Below are 15,411 nucleotides of genomic sequence, written 5' to 3' on the forward strand. Positions count from 1 at the left end.
CTCGGCGTAATATATATAGAGGTATATATAAGCTAGTGGCAGTCGTGGCGCAATAGGAAAAATATTTACTTTTTATTTTTTATTTTGATAAGGTTACTATAAAATTGTTAATTAATTTTTAATTAGAGTTGTATGAAGTTACTATAAAATTATGCTTCAAAATATTTTTAAAAATTTAATATAAGGAGTTTAATATAGATTAAAAATATCTTTTTTATTTTTGGGATATTGTAATGTAAAATGTTATAGTCATACATAGATATATGGTTAGGGACAAAGTTACCATTATAGTTAATGTTAACCTTAGGGATAGAATTAGGGTTAGGGTTAGCATTGGAGTTATGGTTAGGGTTTGAGCTATGGTTAAGGTTAGGGATAGAGTTATGGTTATGGTTATTGTTAGAGTTATGGTTATGGTTTAGATTAGAGTTATGTTTATGGCTAAGGTTAGGGTTAATGTTATGGTCATGGTCAAGGTTAGGGTTAGAGTTATGGTTATGGTTATGATTAGGGTTAGTGTTAGGGTTATAGTAAGGCTAACGTTAGGGTTAGGGTTAAGGTTTGAGTCAAGGTTAAGGTTAGAGTTTAAAGGGTTAGGGTTTGAGTTAGGATCAAAATTAAGGTTAGGGTTAAGGTTAGAGTCCAATTATGGTAGAGTCAAAGCCAAAGTTAGAGTTATGCTCATGGTTAAGGCTAGGGTTAGACTTATGCTTATAGTTAGGGTTAGGGATAGGGTTAGAATCCAATTATGGTAGAGTTAGAATTAGGGTTAGAGTTAGGGGTAGAGTTATGCTTATGGTTAATGTTAGGTTTAGAGTAATGCTCATGGTTAAGGTTAGGGTTAGAGTCATCATTATGGTTATGGTTAGGGTTATAGTGGGGATAGGGTTAGGGTTAGGGTTTGAGTCAAATATATCTTTTAATTTAATATAAGGAATTTAATTTAGATAAAAAAAAAAAAATTTGGGATATTGTAATGTAAAATGTTATAGTCATACATAGATATATGGTTAGGGACAAAGTTAACATTACAGTTAATGTTAACCTTAGGGATAGAATTAGGGTTAGGGTTAGCATTAGGGTTAGGGTTGGAGTTAGCGTTAGGGTTTGAGCTATAGTTAAGGTCAAGGATAGAATTATGGTTAAGGTTCAGATTAGAGTTATGTTTATGGTTAAGGTTAGGGTTAGAGTTATGGTCATGGTTAAGGTTAGGGTTAGAGTTATGGTTATGGTTATGATTAGGGTTAGGGTTATAGTAAGGCTAGGGTTAGGGTTAGGGTTAAGGTTTGAATCAAGGTTAAGGTTAGAGTTAGGGTTAGGGTTTGAGTTAGGATCAAAATTAAGGTTAGGGTTAGGGTTAGTGTCCAATTATGGTAGAGTCAGATCTAGAGTTAGAGTTATGCTCATGGTTAAGGCTAGGGTTAGAGTTATGCTTATAGTTAGGGTTAGGGATAGGATTAGAGTCCAATTATGGTAGAGTTAGAATTAGGGTTAGAGTTAGGTGTAGAGTTATGTTTATGGTTAAGGTTAGGGTTAGAGTAATGCTCATGGTTAAGGTTAGGGTTACGGTTAAGGTTTGAGACAAATATTATTTTAAATTTAATATAAGGAGTTTAATTTAGATAAAAATATATATTTTATTTTTGGGATATTGTAATGTAAAATGTTATAGTCATACGTAGATATATGGTTAGGGACAAAGTTAGGGTAAGGGTTTGAGCTAGGGTTAAGGTTAGGGTTAGGATTAGATTCTTATTATGGTAGAGTTAGATTTATGGTTAGAGTTAGGGGTAGGGTTAAGGTTAGTGTTAGGATTAGAATTAGGGTTAAGATTAGGATTAGAGTTAGGGTTACGATTAGGGTTATACATAGGGTTAGGGTTAGGGTTAGGGTTAGGGTAAGGTTCTGGGTTAGGGTTAGGGCTAGGGTCAGGTTTAGGGTTAGAGTATGAGTTAGGGTTAGAGTTTGAGTTAGGGTTAGGGTTATAGTTTGAGTTAGGGGTAGACAGAGCATTATAATTTGGGTTAGGATTAGGGTTAGGTTTAGGGTTTGAGTTTGAGTTATGGTTAGAGTTAGGGTTAGAGCTAGAGCTAGAGTTAGAGTTAAGGTTAGAATTAGGGTTAGGTTTAGGGTTTGAGTTACCAATAGAGTTAATTTTACAGTTGGGTTAATGTTAGAGTTAGGGTTAGGGTTAGAGTTTTGAGTCAAGGTTAGGGTTAGAGTTAGGGTTAGGGTTAAAATTAAAATCCAATTATGGTAGAGTTAGATTTACAGTTAGAGTTATGGCTAGGGGTAGGGTTACGCTTACAGTTAGGGTTAGAGTTAGATTTAGGGTTAGGGTTAGGGTTAGGGTTAGGTTTATATTTAGAGTTAGGGTTATATATAGAGATAGTTATATCAATGTTAAGGTTAGGGTAAGGGGATTGAGTCAGGGTTAAGGTTAGAGTTAGGGTTAGGGTTAGGGTTTCAGTCAGGATTAAAGTTAGGGTTAGGGTTAGAGTCTAATTATGGTAGAGTTAGATTTATAGAAAGAGTTAGATTTAGGGTTAGAGTTAGGGGTAGGGTTAGAGTTAGGGTTAGGGTTAGAGATAGGGGTAGACAAAGGGTTAGGCTTAGGCTTAGGGTTAGGGTTAGGGTCAAGGTTAGGGTTAGGTTTAGGGTTAGAATATGAGTTAGGGTTAGAGTTTGAGTTATAGTTAGGGCTATAGTTTGAGTTAGGGGTAGACAGAGTATTAGAATCCTAGCTACGATTAGGGTTAGGTTTTGGGTTACGGTTATGGTTACGGTTAAGGTTAGAGTTAGGTTTAGGGTTACAGTTATAGTTAGGGTTAAAGTCCAATTATGGTAGAGTTAGATTCAGGGTTACAGTTAGTGGTAGGGATAGGGTTACAATTATAGTTAGGGTTAGGGTTAGGGTTAGAGTTAGAGGAAGGTTTATATTTAGAAGTTTTCTTATGGTCACAGTTATAGTTAGGAGGGGAGTAAGGGTTGGGATTTTAGATTATATTTATTATTATATAAGGTACCCTATATAATAATATGTATATTCCCCCACTCATGGATAAGGTTAGGGAAAGAAGTAGGACCATGGTTATTAGTGTTACATTTAGAATTTCATTTAGGAGGGCATTGTGTGCTATTTTTTCACCCTATTCAACCCATCACTAATGTCTGATCTAAGAGACCTTAAATGGGATAGGTTCTTTGTAGAGGGTTAACATTGCTAAAGTTGGTGGCTAACATTTTGTGTTGGCTCGGTTTCTTCATTGACCACACTAGATCATTTTTTCTTGGTCAGGTTTATTCATGCTGCGAGATTCGATAACTCTTATTTCTTCGCGAGCTATCTTCCCATCTTCCCAAAAGTGCAAGATGTTGCCATGCATTCCTATTCTAACGTTTCTTTATACGCTAGTGTCTTTGAAACACTCTAAAGCCTAGAATTGCACAAGATGCTACCATGCATCTCCATTCTGATTCATCGTCATGCTACATTGTTTCTTCAATTTTGTGAAGCCCAAAATTGCATCATGCTACCACACATTGCCTTTCCAACATTTCCTCACTCCACAATGCTTTCATGAGTCTTTGAGACCCAAAATCGTGCCACATGGAGGGGGTTCACACCTTTTGTGCTATCTGCTTTGTTTGTTGGGAGGAATCTCTTCACTACATCTTAGTCATCCATTGGAAATAATGCCAATCTTGATCGACGAATGTGACTTAATCCTTCATTGGGAGGAGTTTCCTCGTTGCATCTCAGTCATCCTTTTTGAGGGGAGAATCTACATCAATGGTTGCGACTTAATCCTTCATTGGTGAGGATTCACGATGCATCTATGCCGTCTATTTCGAGAGGAAGACCTTCATCGATGACCATCATTCATTTTTGGGGAAACCAAATTCCCCCTTGGGATCAACCTTGCATTTTTTGTGGGAGGTAAAGACATCATGTTATCTCTTTTCATAGTTTTTTGCTAGCGACATGAATGTCTTTCCTCTTCTTTCCATGAGTCTCCATTCTAGCGCCTCCTTACGCTGCATTGTTTCTGCAATGCTCTAAAGCCCAAAATTGTGTCATGCTACTACATGTCACCTTTCTGACATTTCCTCACTCTATAGTGCTTTTGCGAGGCTCCAAGACCCAAAATTGTGCCATGTAGCGGGGGTCCCCACATTTCGTGCTATGGTTACAATTTAGATTTTAGGGTTATGGTTAGAATCAAGGTCAATTCTAGAGTTTATAGAATATTTAGAGTTAAGATTAGGGATTAAATATACATGAGGGTTAGCATTGGGTTGTATGATAATTACAGTTAGGATTATAGTTAGATATATCATTTAGATTAGGTTTTAGTCAGGGTTTAATTAGACTTAAGATTAGGGTGAGGATCAAGGTGAAGTCTATATTAGGGTTCATATCATGGTAGGATTGAAACTAATGTTAGGGTTAACATTGAAATTATGATTAGGGGTAAGGTGAAGATTTATATTTGGTCATGATTGTGGTTTGTGCTAGGATTAGGGTCTAAGCTATGATTAATTTTATGATTATACCTTTAGGGTTAGGGTTTTGTTTAAATTTATGATTATGGTTACAACTATGGTTTATGGTTCAAGTTTAAAGTTGGGAATGTGATTAGGATCAGGGATTAGTAAATTTTTTAAGAGTTCGGTTATAGGTTTACACCATGGTTAGGACCTTGGGACTGGATTTAGAGTTTAATATCATGGTTATCCCTATAGTTAGGTTTAGGATTTTGATCAATATTTTGGAGTTTTTTTTTACATTATGGATAAGGGTTAGATTTTAGGGTTAGGACTATAACCAATATTAGTGTGTAGGTTTTTGGTTTAGATTATGGTTTGGGCTGAGATTTTCGTTATGATTAGAGTTTAGAATATCAATAGGGATATGTTTTAGTGCTATAATTATAGTTTAATGTTGGATTATAGTTAGATTGTACATCATTTTTGGGGCTAGGGCTAAGGTAGGGGTTGTTGTTAGGGTTAACTAAGGATTACAATTAGGATGGTTTATCTTTTCAAGTAGAAAAAAAAACTCATATTGATTCAAAAACAAAGAAATTATAATTCGAAAATATTTTTCTATGTCATAATAGATTCATTTATTTTAATTATTGTATTAGTTAATTAGTTGTTTGATGTTTCAAAGTAAACATGGCTTATTTTATTTAAATTTAAATAATATTATTGTTTTGAATTGAATTTAGCTTAATTGTCAATGATCATATTTATATTTCTAATATTAACTCCAATTTGATCAAAGACCAAATATATTTTTGGTATTTTTGTAAACGAACTTGCTTAACACTTCCCTATTTCAAAGTTAATAAAATATCATTTCTATTGTCTTAGATTTGAGAGTAAGTATATTAAATAAGTAATAATAAATGAACATTATGATTAATATATTTCTAAAACAAAAATATATTACTTAAAAACTTGTTTACTTTAAATGAATAAAGTACTCATTTACTTGTAAATTCCAAAAATAGAAATTAATCTACATATATATAAAATATTTATTCTTTTTCCTATTTGCATACAAATTAATTAAAATCTAAACTTTAAACTACATAAATATTTTTAAAATATATATCCATCAATAATTAGTTTAGAATAAAGTAAAATCTAAAAATTAGACACATAAAATCTTTTTAATTTCTAGATACATGTTTTTCTAATTTATTTCTACAAACATGCAACTAATATTTCTATTATCCATTTTTTTCCATTCTAAAAAAATCTAGATGTAAATAGAATTTTTTTAGATGCATGCAATTTTTCTAATTTTTTCTACATACATATATTAACATTTCTATTTTATATTTTGTTTTTACATTATGGTTATTTCAATCAAAATATCTAGATGTATATAGAATTCTTTTAATTTTTTACATACATAAAATCTTTCTAATTTTTTTCTACATACATAAAAGAATAATTTCTATTTTCCCCATTTTATCTAAGGAACCGAGTAATGTCACCAGTTCCTTCCTCAATGACCTCTGAGCCTCCCTTACCAATAGCTCCGAACCCTGCATCCCAAAAACAATTATTTCCACGAATGTGAGAACGATTACTCTCGGCGTAATATATAGACGTCTCTTCACATTCCACGAAATTCCACGAATATTTTCAGGAAACTGGAGATTGGCCATTAGGCTGATAATCTGCATTCCAATGCACCCATTAAATACACAATACACTGTTTGTTGTGGAGGAGAGCCAACCAAATTGAAATCTAAATCAAAGTAGAATATTATAATTAATTTTGAATTTCAATTTACATCTACATCTAAATCTAAATGAAAATGTAAATAAAAAATAGAAATCTCACCTACAAAAATGTTACTCCAAAACTTCAATTTACTCCTATTCAAAAACTCCAATCTAATCCTCCAATAACCTCCACCTCTTCCTTCCTGCAATAACATAAAATGAAAATGAAATGAGGAGTCTTGGTTTTATAACTTCTAAGAGGCTCCTCATATCCCCCAACAGATGTCTCTTCACATTCCACGAATTTGTTTCAAATTCCCCAACTCCCCGCAAAAAATAAGCATGAATGTGCATGCAAAATTATATTTAACAAAAAAAAAATCATATTGAAATTATTTCGCCCCTATTTTTTCGGGCCCTATTTTTTCGGGTCCTACTTTTTCGGGCCCTACTTTTTCGGGCCTATTATTTCGGCCTCCATTTGGCTTCCTATTATTTCGGCTAGCTATTATTTCGAGAATTTTTTTTTAATATTTAATTTGGAAGTTTGTAACTGCTCCCAAATCTTTTTTATTGACAAGGAATCTTGGCATATTCCCGTGCTGCCATTGTATAGAACGCCTCTCGGCGTAAATATTGTAGAATTAGAACATTTTTAATAGTTTTAAGAACAACTAAATAATAGAATTAATTTTTTTATATATGTTTATTTTTTATTTATATATTAATGTATTTCATAAAATAATTAATATTTTCATTATTTATATTTAGCTTTGTGATTGGTTTCAATATTTTGAAGAAATGTTATTCATTGTTGTTCTATGTTTTAAAAAATAGTGACTACAATAATTATATTTAAGAAAATAGTATTAATTTATAAAAAATAAATTGTAAAATAAAGTACTTTGTGAAATTCTTATGCACATCTCAATTAAAATTTTGTAGTTTTCACAATGTGTAGATTAATTTTTTTTACATTAACTTTTAGAATCACATGTAGCATAATTAGTCATCAAGATGAAAATATAGAGGAGCGTACATAATAACTGCAACTAAATAATCAAATTCTTTAAATTTGAAGTCATCAACCATGAGCCATAAAAACAAATTGTAGATCATGATCTTTTTTTTTTCAAAATTCTATACTTTTTGTCAATTGCAAATTGAATTTATATTGCAATATTCTAAAAAATAATTCAAAGGTACACAATTCATCATCTTTTACATATCTTAAGCTCACACCAAAACAATCTTCAACAATTGCACAATTCTATTAAAATGTTGTTGCACAGTACACTATGTCCCATAACACTATGTCCCATAAGACAGGGACTCTAGCTCTATAAGCGCTCTTGTTTATTTTGCATTTTTTCACTAAACACAACATTAAAGAAAGAATGAACATGATTACGAATTATTCTAGTCCGTCTAATCATCATAGTACTTAAAGCCAATTGTTCAGTGATATATTGAAAGAAACGAAACGTACAAAGGCTCCACGCCCGACAGATTTAAGGGCCAGAAGCACGAGTTGTACCAGTTGCAAGTTTCTTCCAGCAATCAGTGGAAATATCAATGGAGGAAAATGAGTGTGTCTATCATTCTAGCTCACTTTGGCATAACCTTTGATTAAAGCAGTCGAAAGAGAAAGCAAACCGGGCCTCGGAATTCCGAATTCCTTGTTAAAGTAAAATTGGGCAACTACAAGAGAATAAAGGGAATGTATGACGCGTAATTCCGCTGGAAACTTCATAAATTGGATGTGGGTTTGTTTATTGCCAATCAGTTGGTGTTTGCCTTTGCAGTCTGCTCAAAGCTGAGGCGTCTGAGTTAGAATATGGTACGATTGATTTCCATTATTTTTTATTATGTTGACAGTCTATCTCCTTTTATTTTATTTATATATAGTTTGGAACTTGCAAATTGTTATCGTGAACTATATCAAAAGAATTGCTTTTAGGATTTGAAAGACGAAGATAATAGTGATCAGGAGTAAAAATGAAACCAAGAAACCAATGATATGTTTTAAAGATGGAAGTAATCTTTTGAACAATCTGTTACTGACCGTGAAAACTTTTGCAGAACCATTCCATTCCTTCCGTAAAATGATAAATATTACACAATTGTTCGCAATTTCTTAATTCTGAATGTTGTATAGGTTTTTTAGGGTACTAGAAATCTTTACTTTGTTTCAAATTTTTAGACTTTTTACCAAGCAGTTATTTTATGTTTATAGTTTGTCATTTTTCAGTAAATGCCAATTCGTATAAAATGGAAGATTTTACGAGCCCTCAACTCACCAATACAAATTTGTATAGATATGACACAGAAATTTAGTAAGAGCAAATAAAATCGGAAAAAAAGACAGCAATAAGGGTGCAATCTGACATCAATCTATTATCTACGAGGTGGGTGAAAACTAATAGATACATGATGAAGCGTCAATTGGTAATGAGCAAATACCAGTCAACTCAGGGTAGCTTGATGTTACAATGTCTCAGAATGTTTTGAACCCTCGCATTATTATTTCTCGCAGTCTTTAATGAACTTACTTTCTTAGAACTCCCATTTCTTTAAACTGAATGTTAAAAAAATAAGGAACATTAAGAGAGCCTGCCTTTTTATCCCAACTCCTTTTAACTTGCAGAACTCTCATTCTTTTAAATGAAAAATGAGTTGGAAGGAAATAAGGGGAATGACGGGAGCCTTTCCTTAGAGGGAAACGTCTTATCTAAGCTGGAAACAACCATAATTGACTCCTTGAAAACCTTTGCCAAACAACCATCTCGGGTAGAGCCATGATCGAATGCCACCTGAAATAAGCGCAATAGAAGACAATGGAACCTCCTTGTAAAACGTTTGATTAAGGAGAGACATAAAAAATTGCATCTGATCCATTCTTGTTGGGTTTGATGGGTTTGAGATATAAAACCAAAGTCTTCAGAAGTGAATTGCTATACCCAGTCGCCCAGCAACAACCACATTAGCTAAGAATTTATCAAACAGCAGACGCTTTCTTGATTTGATAACCAAATTAAGAGCACTAAATTTGTCTTAACAAGCTGTTAGCCATGGCCTCAAAACGCCCCCGCCCCCTCCCAATTTTCTCCCAATTTTCATGAATTGTTCAAGAGAACAATATTCGGATTCCTCCCTTAAGGAGTTGCTATGAACATCTGATTCGCAATCAGCCCTTAACGATTGTATTAATTCGATAGTTAAAATTTATGCTGAAAAATTTCCCCCTAAATTTAGTTGCGTGATCTTCAATGATATTTGCAAAATTTAACAGTGAAATGCCATTCTAAAGTTTGTTAGATTTCATTTTTGAAGTGCTAACGTTTCCGCTTTCTCAGTTGTAATTGAGTTGATATGACGAAAAACACAGGAAATGACATTTCGATGAAAAAGTATTAGATTTAAGGGTGCTTGATTTCTCAGTTATAATTCATCGTATATAAATGAAACAGAGGAAATGACATTTCAATGAAACAGTATTACGTTTAATGGTGCTTGGTTGATAAAAATCCTGACTTTTGTTGCTACTCCTGTGAAGTCAGAGAGGAAATCTGAGACAGTGAAAAAGAATTTCCAATAATGGCGGAGGAGAGGACGACGATTGACAAGGAAAGTGAATCAGTATGGGTGGAGGAAGTGAGGCACAGGTTTGATGAGGGAACCTGGACTCGGGCAACGAGAAAAGAAACCCCACGAACAATTTCCATTCACAGAATTCCAACGTTTCTGAAAGATTTGAACGGCAAAGCATACATACCACGGGTTGTATCGCTGGGCCTTTTTCATCATCAGCCCACCAGAGCATTGTCTGCAATGGACCGCCGCAAAGTGGACGCCGTTCTGAGAATGCGGCAGAGGCTGCAGCCAGAAAATCAAGCATCTTTAGTGGGTCTGTTCAAGGAATCAATCTCTGATATAACAAGCAACTACGAAGGTGAAATGGACGCAGGGGACGAAACTATTGCCTGGACTTGCCTTCTCGATGGCTGCTTTGTTCTTGAGATTCTCAGAGTTCTCACCCGGCAGGAAGAGAAGAACAATCGTCCTGACAATCTTTCTTCCACCGCACAGGTGGAGGAGAATTCTGATCCCATCTATAATAAGAACAGGGTCAGAACCTGCCAGTTCGACATTCTGGGTGATTTTTTCATGATGGAAAATCAACTGCCTATTAGGGTTCTGCTGAATCTGCTGCAATTGGAGATGGTTTCGGCTCAGAGTGCTCAGAAAGAATTGTACAGAATGATTTGTGAAATCGTTTCAATAATTCATCCTTTCCTTCCAAGAGGATTCCCCACCGAGGAAAAACCAGATTCGTTTGAACAAATTGGGGATCTGGAGAAATATAAACACATCCTGGGACTGTTCCATTGCTTTGTGACAGAAGAATACTTAGCTCGGCGGGAGGAGAGTAAACCCCAACAAGAACTGCAAAAACATTCTTCTGATGTCTGCTTTCCCATAAAAAACTGTTTAAGCAGACATCAAGAACAGGGGCGATCGAAAAAACAGAGTGACAAGAACAGAGAGGATGAAAACAGGGATCAAGAACCAGAGCAATCGAAAAATAAGACTAACAAAAAGGCCAAAGATGACCGGGATCTCAATATATTTATAAAGGGCTCGGCCTCAGAGCTCTTCGATTCTGGTGTGAAGTTCAAGCCTTATTATGGAGTCCCATCGAAGAAGAAGATATGTTTCAAGCAGAAAACCCTTTCTCTGCCCACAGTTTTTATCACAGATACCTCAGAGATGATCTTGAGGAATCTGATGGCCATGGAGGTGTGCCGCCCAAAAAGTACGAAGCATGTCTCATATTATGTATTGCTGATGAATACCTTGATTGAGGGAGAAAAAGATGTGGCAGTGCTAAGGAGGGAAGGGATCATTCAGAGTTCCATGGGAACAGATGATGAAGTCACCGACTTGTTCAATGGGCTGTGCAAGGGACTCAATTTGCAGGATGTTCAGGAAGACCCGTTTGCCAAGGTAAAACAGGATCTGAATAAGTGGTATAATAACCGACGATTGGTACAATTGAAACGATATTTGATCAGGCATCCCAGGCTTCTCAGGAACTTTTATATATTTTGGGCAATCGTACTTGCTCTGGGGGCTGCTGTACCCACCCTTTTGCCTATAGTCAAGAAATTTTTAGAGAATCAGAACAATTCTTGATCGAAACCCACCTTGCTCTGATTAATTCAGTTTGCTTTCCTTAACTTCTGTTTGGATTGTGTGTGCCTGGGTGTTAAATTGTGTGATTCCATAAATAGCTCGCAAAGGAGATATGAGATGGTGTTATTCCATAGGGAATACCAAATGGCCTTGTAGATCTTTGAAGCCCTGTAATGAATGACAACTCCCAATTGCATTCGGAAATCCCAAGGAATGGTTTGGATTTGACGGTCATGCATGGCTGTCAAGTAAAATTTTAAGGTGTCAATATAATTGTATGGTTGACAATGCTTTTTTTCTTGAAATGGAGGCACTCTTTAATTTCCTTGTGTTTGGAATAGAGAATATGATGTTTGGGGATCACCCAAATATATATATATATATATATATATATATATATATATATATATATAATTCAATTTTGATCTAATGTACATTATAACTTTGTATTGAACTTAATTATATTTTCTAATATAACATAATTTTAAAAATACGATATTAGAAGAAAAGTATAAGAATATAGAATAAAAGTTCATATATGAATTTTTGTTAAAGATTGTAATGCCTATCCCTAGTTTACTTTTCAAGTTGGATTGTCGGATTCTTTTAGATCAGTTTTATAATTGTGGAACTTGGTTACCAGATTTGATCTAGATGTTATTTCATATTCAATTGATATATTTGATGAGCTACTTGATACTCAATTATTTCATGTGTTCATAGTTATTTCATGTGTTTTTGTTTATCCTTTCAATGATGATACATGTATGTTCATATTGGTGAAAGCTAGTAACCAAGATTTACTTATAACCCATTGATTTACCTTCAGTAGCAGACGAATATTCACTAGTTCCCCTACTATCTGTAGACTTTATTTCGAGTGTTGGGTTGTTTAGTATAAGTTAATTTGACTACCTTCAAAATATTAGGGGTGCCCCCCCGTCTAGTGATCTCAACTATTTCATCACTAGTACATTTGCACTTGTTTTTTTACCAAAATTTTCAACCAAAGGTATGATTTTAAATTTTTTTTGGGTCCTCATCCCCGTATTGGTTGAAATATCCTAAGTTTACCCAAGTTGGTCAAATTTTTGACCAACTCGTGTCATAAGAAAGAAAAAGTATGTTAATCTTATACTGGCCCAAGTTAATAGTCATATGATATTATTGTTTTATGTTATTTCATTCATGCCCGTGTAGGGTATCATTGCGGGTAATATAGGGGGGCTTCGCAAGTAAATTTTGCAATGGAGGAAGTTGAATGCAAGATATCGCTAGAGGGTTCTTGTAAAGTCTGGCACAGGGACCAGGTTTATGCAGTTCTGGAAATTTTATCATGCATCAAAGCCTAGTTATTGTCAGTGGTGCACCACTAGGGTGAGTTGTGAAGAGGTTGTTCACAGACATGATGCCTGAGCTGGTAAAGACTAGTACAGAATTTTGGGGCACTCTGCACAGCAAGAAGGGCATGGGAGAGTTAGGCAAGCTCCTCTATTTCAAGGGATAATATTTTTACTGGGTCATCCCTGGCATTATGTGGCATGGCGATGGTTTCACTACTTGAAATGAAACCCACGGTAAGAACACCAATGGCTCTCAGATTTGGCTACCTGGATGCCTTTCTTTCTCCTTTGCAACCCTCATTTGCTTGCCATTCTCTCATCCTCCTAAATGATTATTTTCTTTCTCTATTCATTTTCATAACTTTAGGGTTTTTTTTTCTTTCTCAATTTCTTCAATCATTTTTTATTGGGTTGGTGATTTGAAAACTAACTTCTTGTTGTGATTTTTTCAATGAGTAATAAAGCATTGTATTATCTGCCACTTCTTATAGGATATATTGCTTACTTGTCTTGAAGAAGTTAAGTGCTCTACAATTCATTTTTCAGTCATTCTCTAAGAATGAAGACTTCAGCCACTCTCTAAGAGTGAAGACTTCGACAAGGGTTCATAGAGGCAATGCAATACAAAGCCCTTAAGCATTGAGTACCACAGTTCCCCAGTGACCTTTCAATGTGAAGTTTAGTTGACAAATATTGGGTTTTGAGTTCTATTATTGTTTTTAAAACGTATATTTTTTTTAAAGAAAATTTGATCTAGGCCAAATGAATACTTTGAGAAATTCCCAATTTGTAAAGAGTGTGTCATAAGACACATGTTAAGTTGAAAGCAATCATATATGTTATTTCTACTTCCACAATAATGGTGGATGTAGCCTAGGAGTGTACAAATAGGACAAGTAGGGCCTATGTAGGCGACATACTTCTTATAGGAAATAGAAAGAGGAAAAGGATGAGGATAAGATAAAGAAAGTAAGGAAAGTCATGAATAGAAAAATGATTCAAATCATCTTAATCTTCTACGTCCCCAATGCCTTGACAAGATCTTCCCACAAAGTGGCCCTCCTCACAAAATTTGAAAACCTAGCATCTCTAAAATATAGTATCTCATCAAAATTTTGATTGGGCTTGACGTTTTACATCATTCAATTCACTAAACCCTTATACAATTTTATCTTTACTTGTCTTAGGCTTCTTGGGCTCAATAGAAGGAATCTTTGGAACAATCACAGTCAGCACAATGTCCTAGTAGCTTGCAAAAATGACCTCCATTTCATTAGAAAGAGTAAAATTGGACATGAATTTTTCCTCACTCCATGTAGATGAACTATCCTGATCTCTCTCTATAAACTTGTTTTAGAGGGGGTCACATCTATAGGTGGCTCTTGTTGTTCTAGGAGTTCTTTTTTAAGGTACCTAATTGCTAAACTAAGGAGGAAGAACATTGATCCAGACCAATAGTAATAGATCAAGACTGTGTATAAGGTCACTTTGTGATCAACTCCTAAATTTTGATTTTTTCTAGATGGAGCCTATTTTGGACTGCATAAATGATGAACTCACAAAGACATGCCCTAATATTGTTTGATTTAAGGTTGAGCATGTCAACAATATAGACATAGGAGTTAGGTTATTCTATAAGGTCTATAGATTGTACATAAAAATGGTATGGAAATTACCTATATAGATTGTACTTGCAAAATCTATTCTTTATAAAACTGTAGGGTTAGCATCACTTGTAGGATTTAGAGCCACTCTTGTTCTGATGATGGCAACATAAAATACCTACAGGGGTTACTCCTCCTACATCATCTACTTGTCTAACATAAGATCCCATTGACTAGGTGCAGCTAATCCAGTGTCTAATTCCTTTATTCCTGTTAATATAAATGGCTTCATAGTAATTAAAAACTCTAACATTAGAAGCTCCATGTCTAGCATGTCATAAATATTCAAGTAACAAGCATACTACCATACAACTGGGAAGAGTATAAATATCATGAATATGAGAAATACAAGAATCATTCATTTAGGAACAAATTGGCATTGCATTACAAAAAATTCTTATAACAAAACCTCTGAGGAGGCTTCACATTACTGATGCAGTACTCTACAATTACACATCTAGATAGGCAATGCGAAAATTTGGAAACTGCTAAGACGTATATAATTGATGGCCCTACAAAAAATACTTTTCAAATCGTCATCTTCTAGTTAGGGAATTTTATGTTGTTGAGGACATAATAATTTATTCATTACAAATATTAGCTAATTCCATTCTTGGTTCTATGATATTATATTACTATTGATAAAACACTAGTAATATTTATCATAATATGATCAACAATATTGGCATAACTTCAAAGAACTATTCTTAGTTTCTATGGAGCTATTAGATTGACAATATAGGGAGTCTACTAGTACATATTAAGCTATAAAAATATATGGAATCCACTGAAAGAACCCCTACATTCATATTTAATCCTTCATCCCTAGTTAGTTTGGCACTTGGGATAAAAGCCCCCTCTGAATGAAAGCCGACATAAAAATGTGATTATTTCATTCCTACCCATGTAGGGTATCATTACAGGTAATATTGGGGCTTCACAAGTAAATTTTGTAGTGATAT

At 34.4% G+C, this 15,411-nt stretch overlaps 1 protein-coding gene and 1 long non-coding RNA gene across 3 annotated transcripts; one reads left to right on the top strand and one right to left on the bottom strand.

Moving 5' to 3' along the window:
* Positions 1-5,896: 5,896 nt before the first annotated feature.
* On the bottom strand, positions 5,897-6,450 carry LOC149536562 (uncharacterized). The gene is made up of 2 exons (XR_016358108.1): positions 6,365-6,450; positions 5,897-6,197 (listed from the first exon to the last, which is right to left on the bottom strand). It is a non-coding gene; the product is annotated as an uncharacterized LOC149536562 (long non-coding RNA).
* A 1,363-nt stretch (positions 6,451-7,813) lies between these two features.
* Positions 7,814-11,730, top strand: LOC149536563 (putative UPF0481 protein At3g02645). Of its 2 annotated transcripts, none has more exons than XM_089806442.1 (2): positions 7,814-8,086; positions 9,807-11,730. In XM_089806442.1, exon 2 carries the CDS (start codon positions 9,844-9,846, stop codon positions 11,440-11,442), a length of 1,599 nt encoding a protein of 532 aa, XP_089662568.1. In that variant the 5' UTR covers positions 7,814-8,086; positions 9,807-9,843; the 3' UTR covers positions 11,443-11,730. The 2 variants fall into 2 exon arrangements, with proteins under 2 accessions (XP_089662568.1, XP_089662567.1); XM_089806441.1 differs by having other exon boundaries at positions 7,815-8,086; positions 9,803-11,730.
* Positions 11,731-15,411: the final 3,681 nt, after the last annotated feature.

The sequence above is a fragment of the Cupressus sempervirens genome, chromosome 10 (genome assembly GCF_028749045.1).
Source record: "Cupressus sempervirens isolate cs-2001-9-10 chromosome 10, ASM2874904v1, whole genome shotgun sequence".
Lineage (NCBI taxonomy): Eukaryota > Viridiplantae > Streptophyta > Pinopsida > Cupressales > Cupressaceae > Cupressus > Cupressus sempervirens.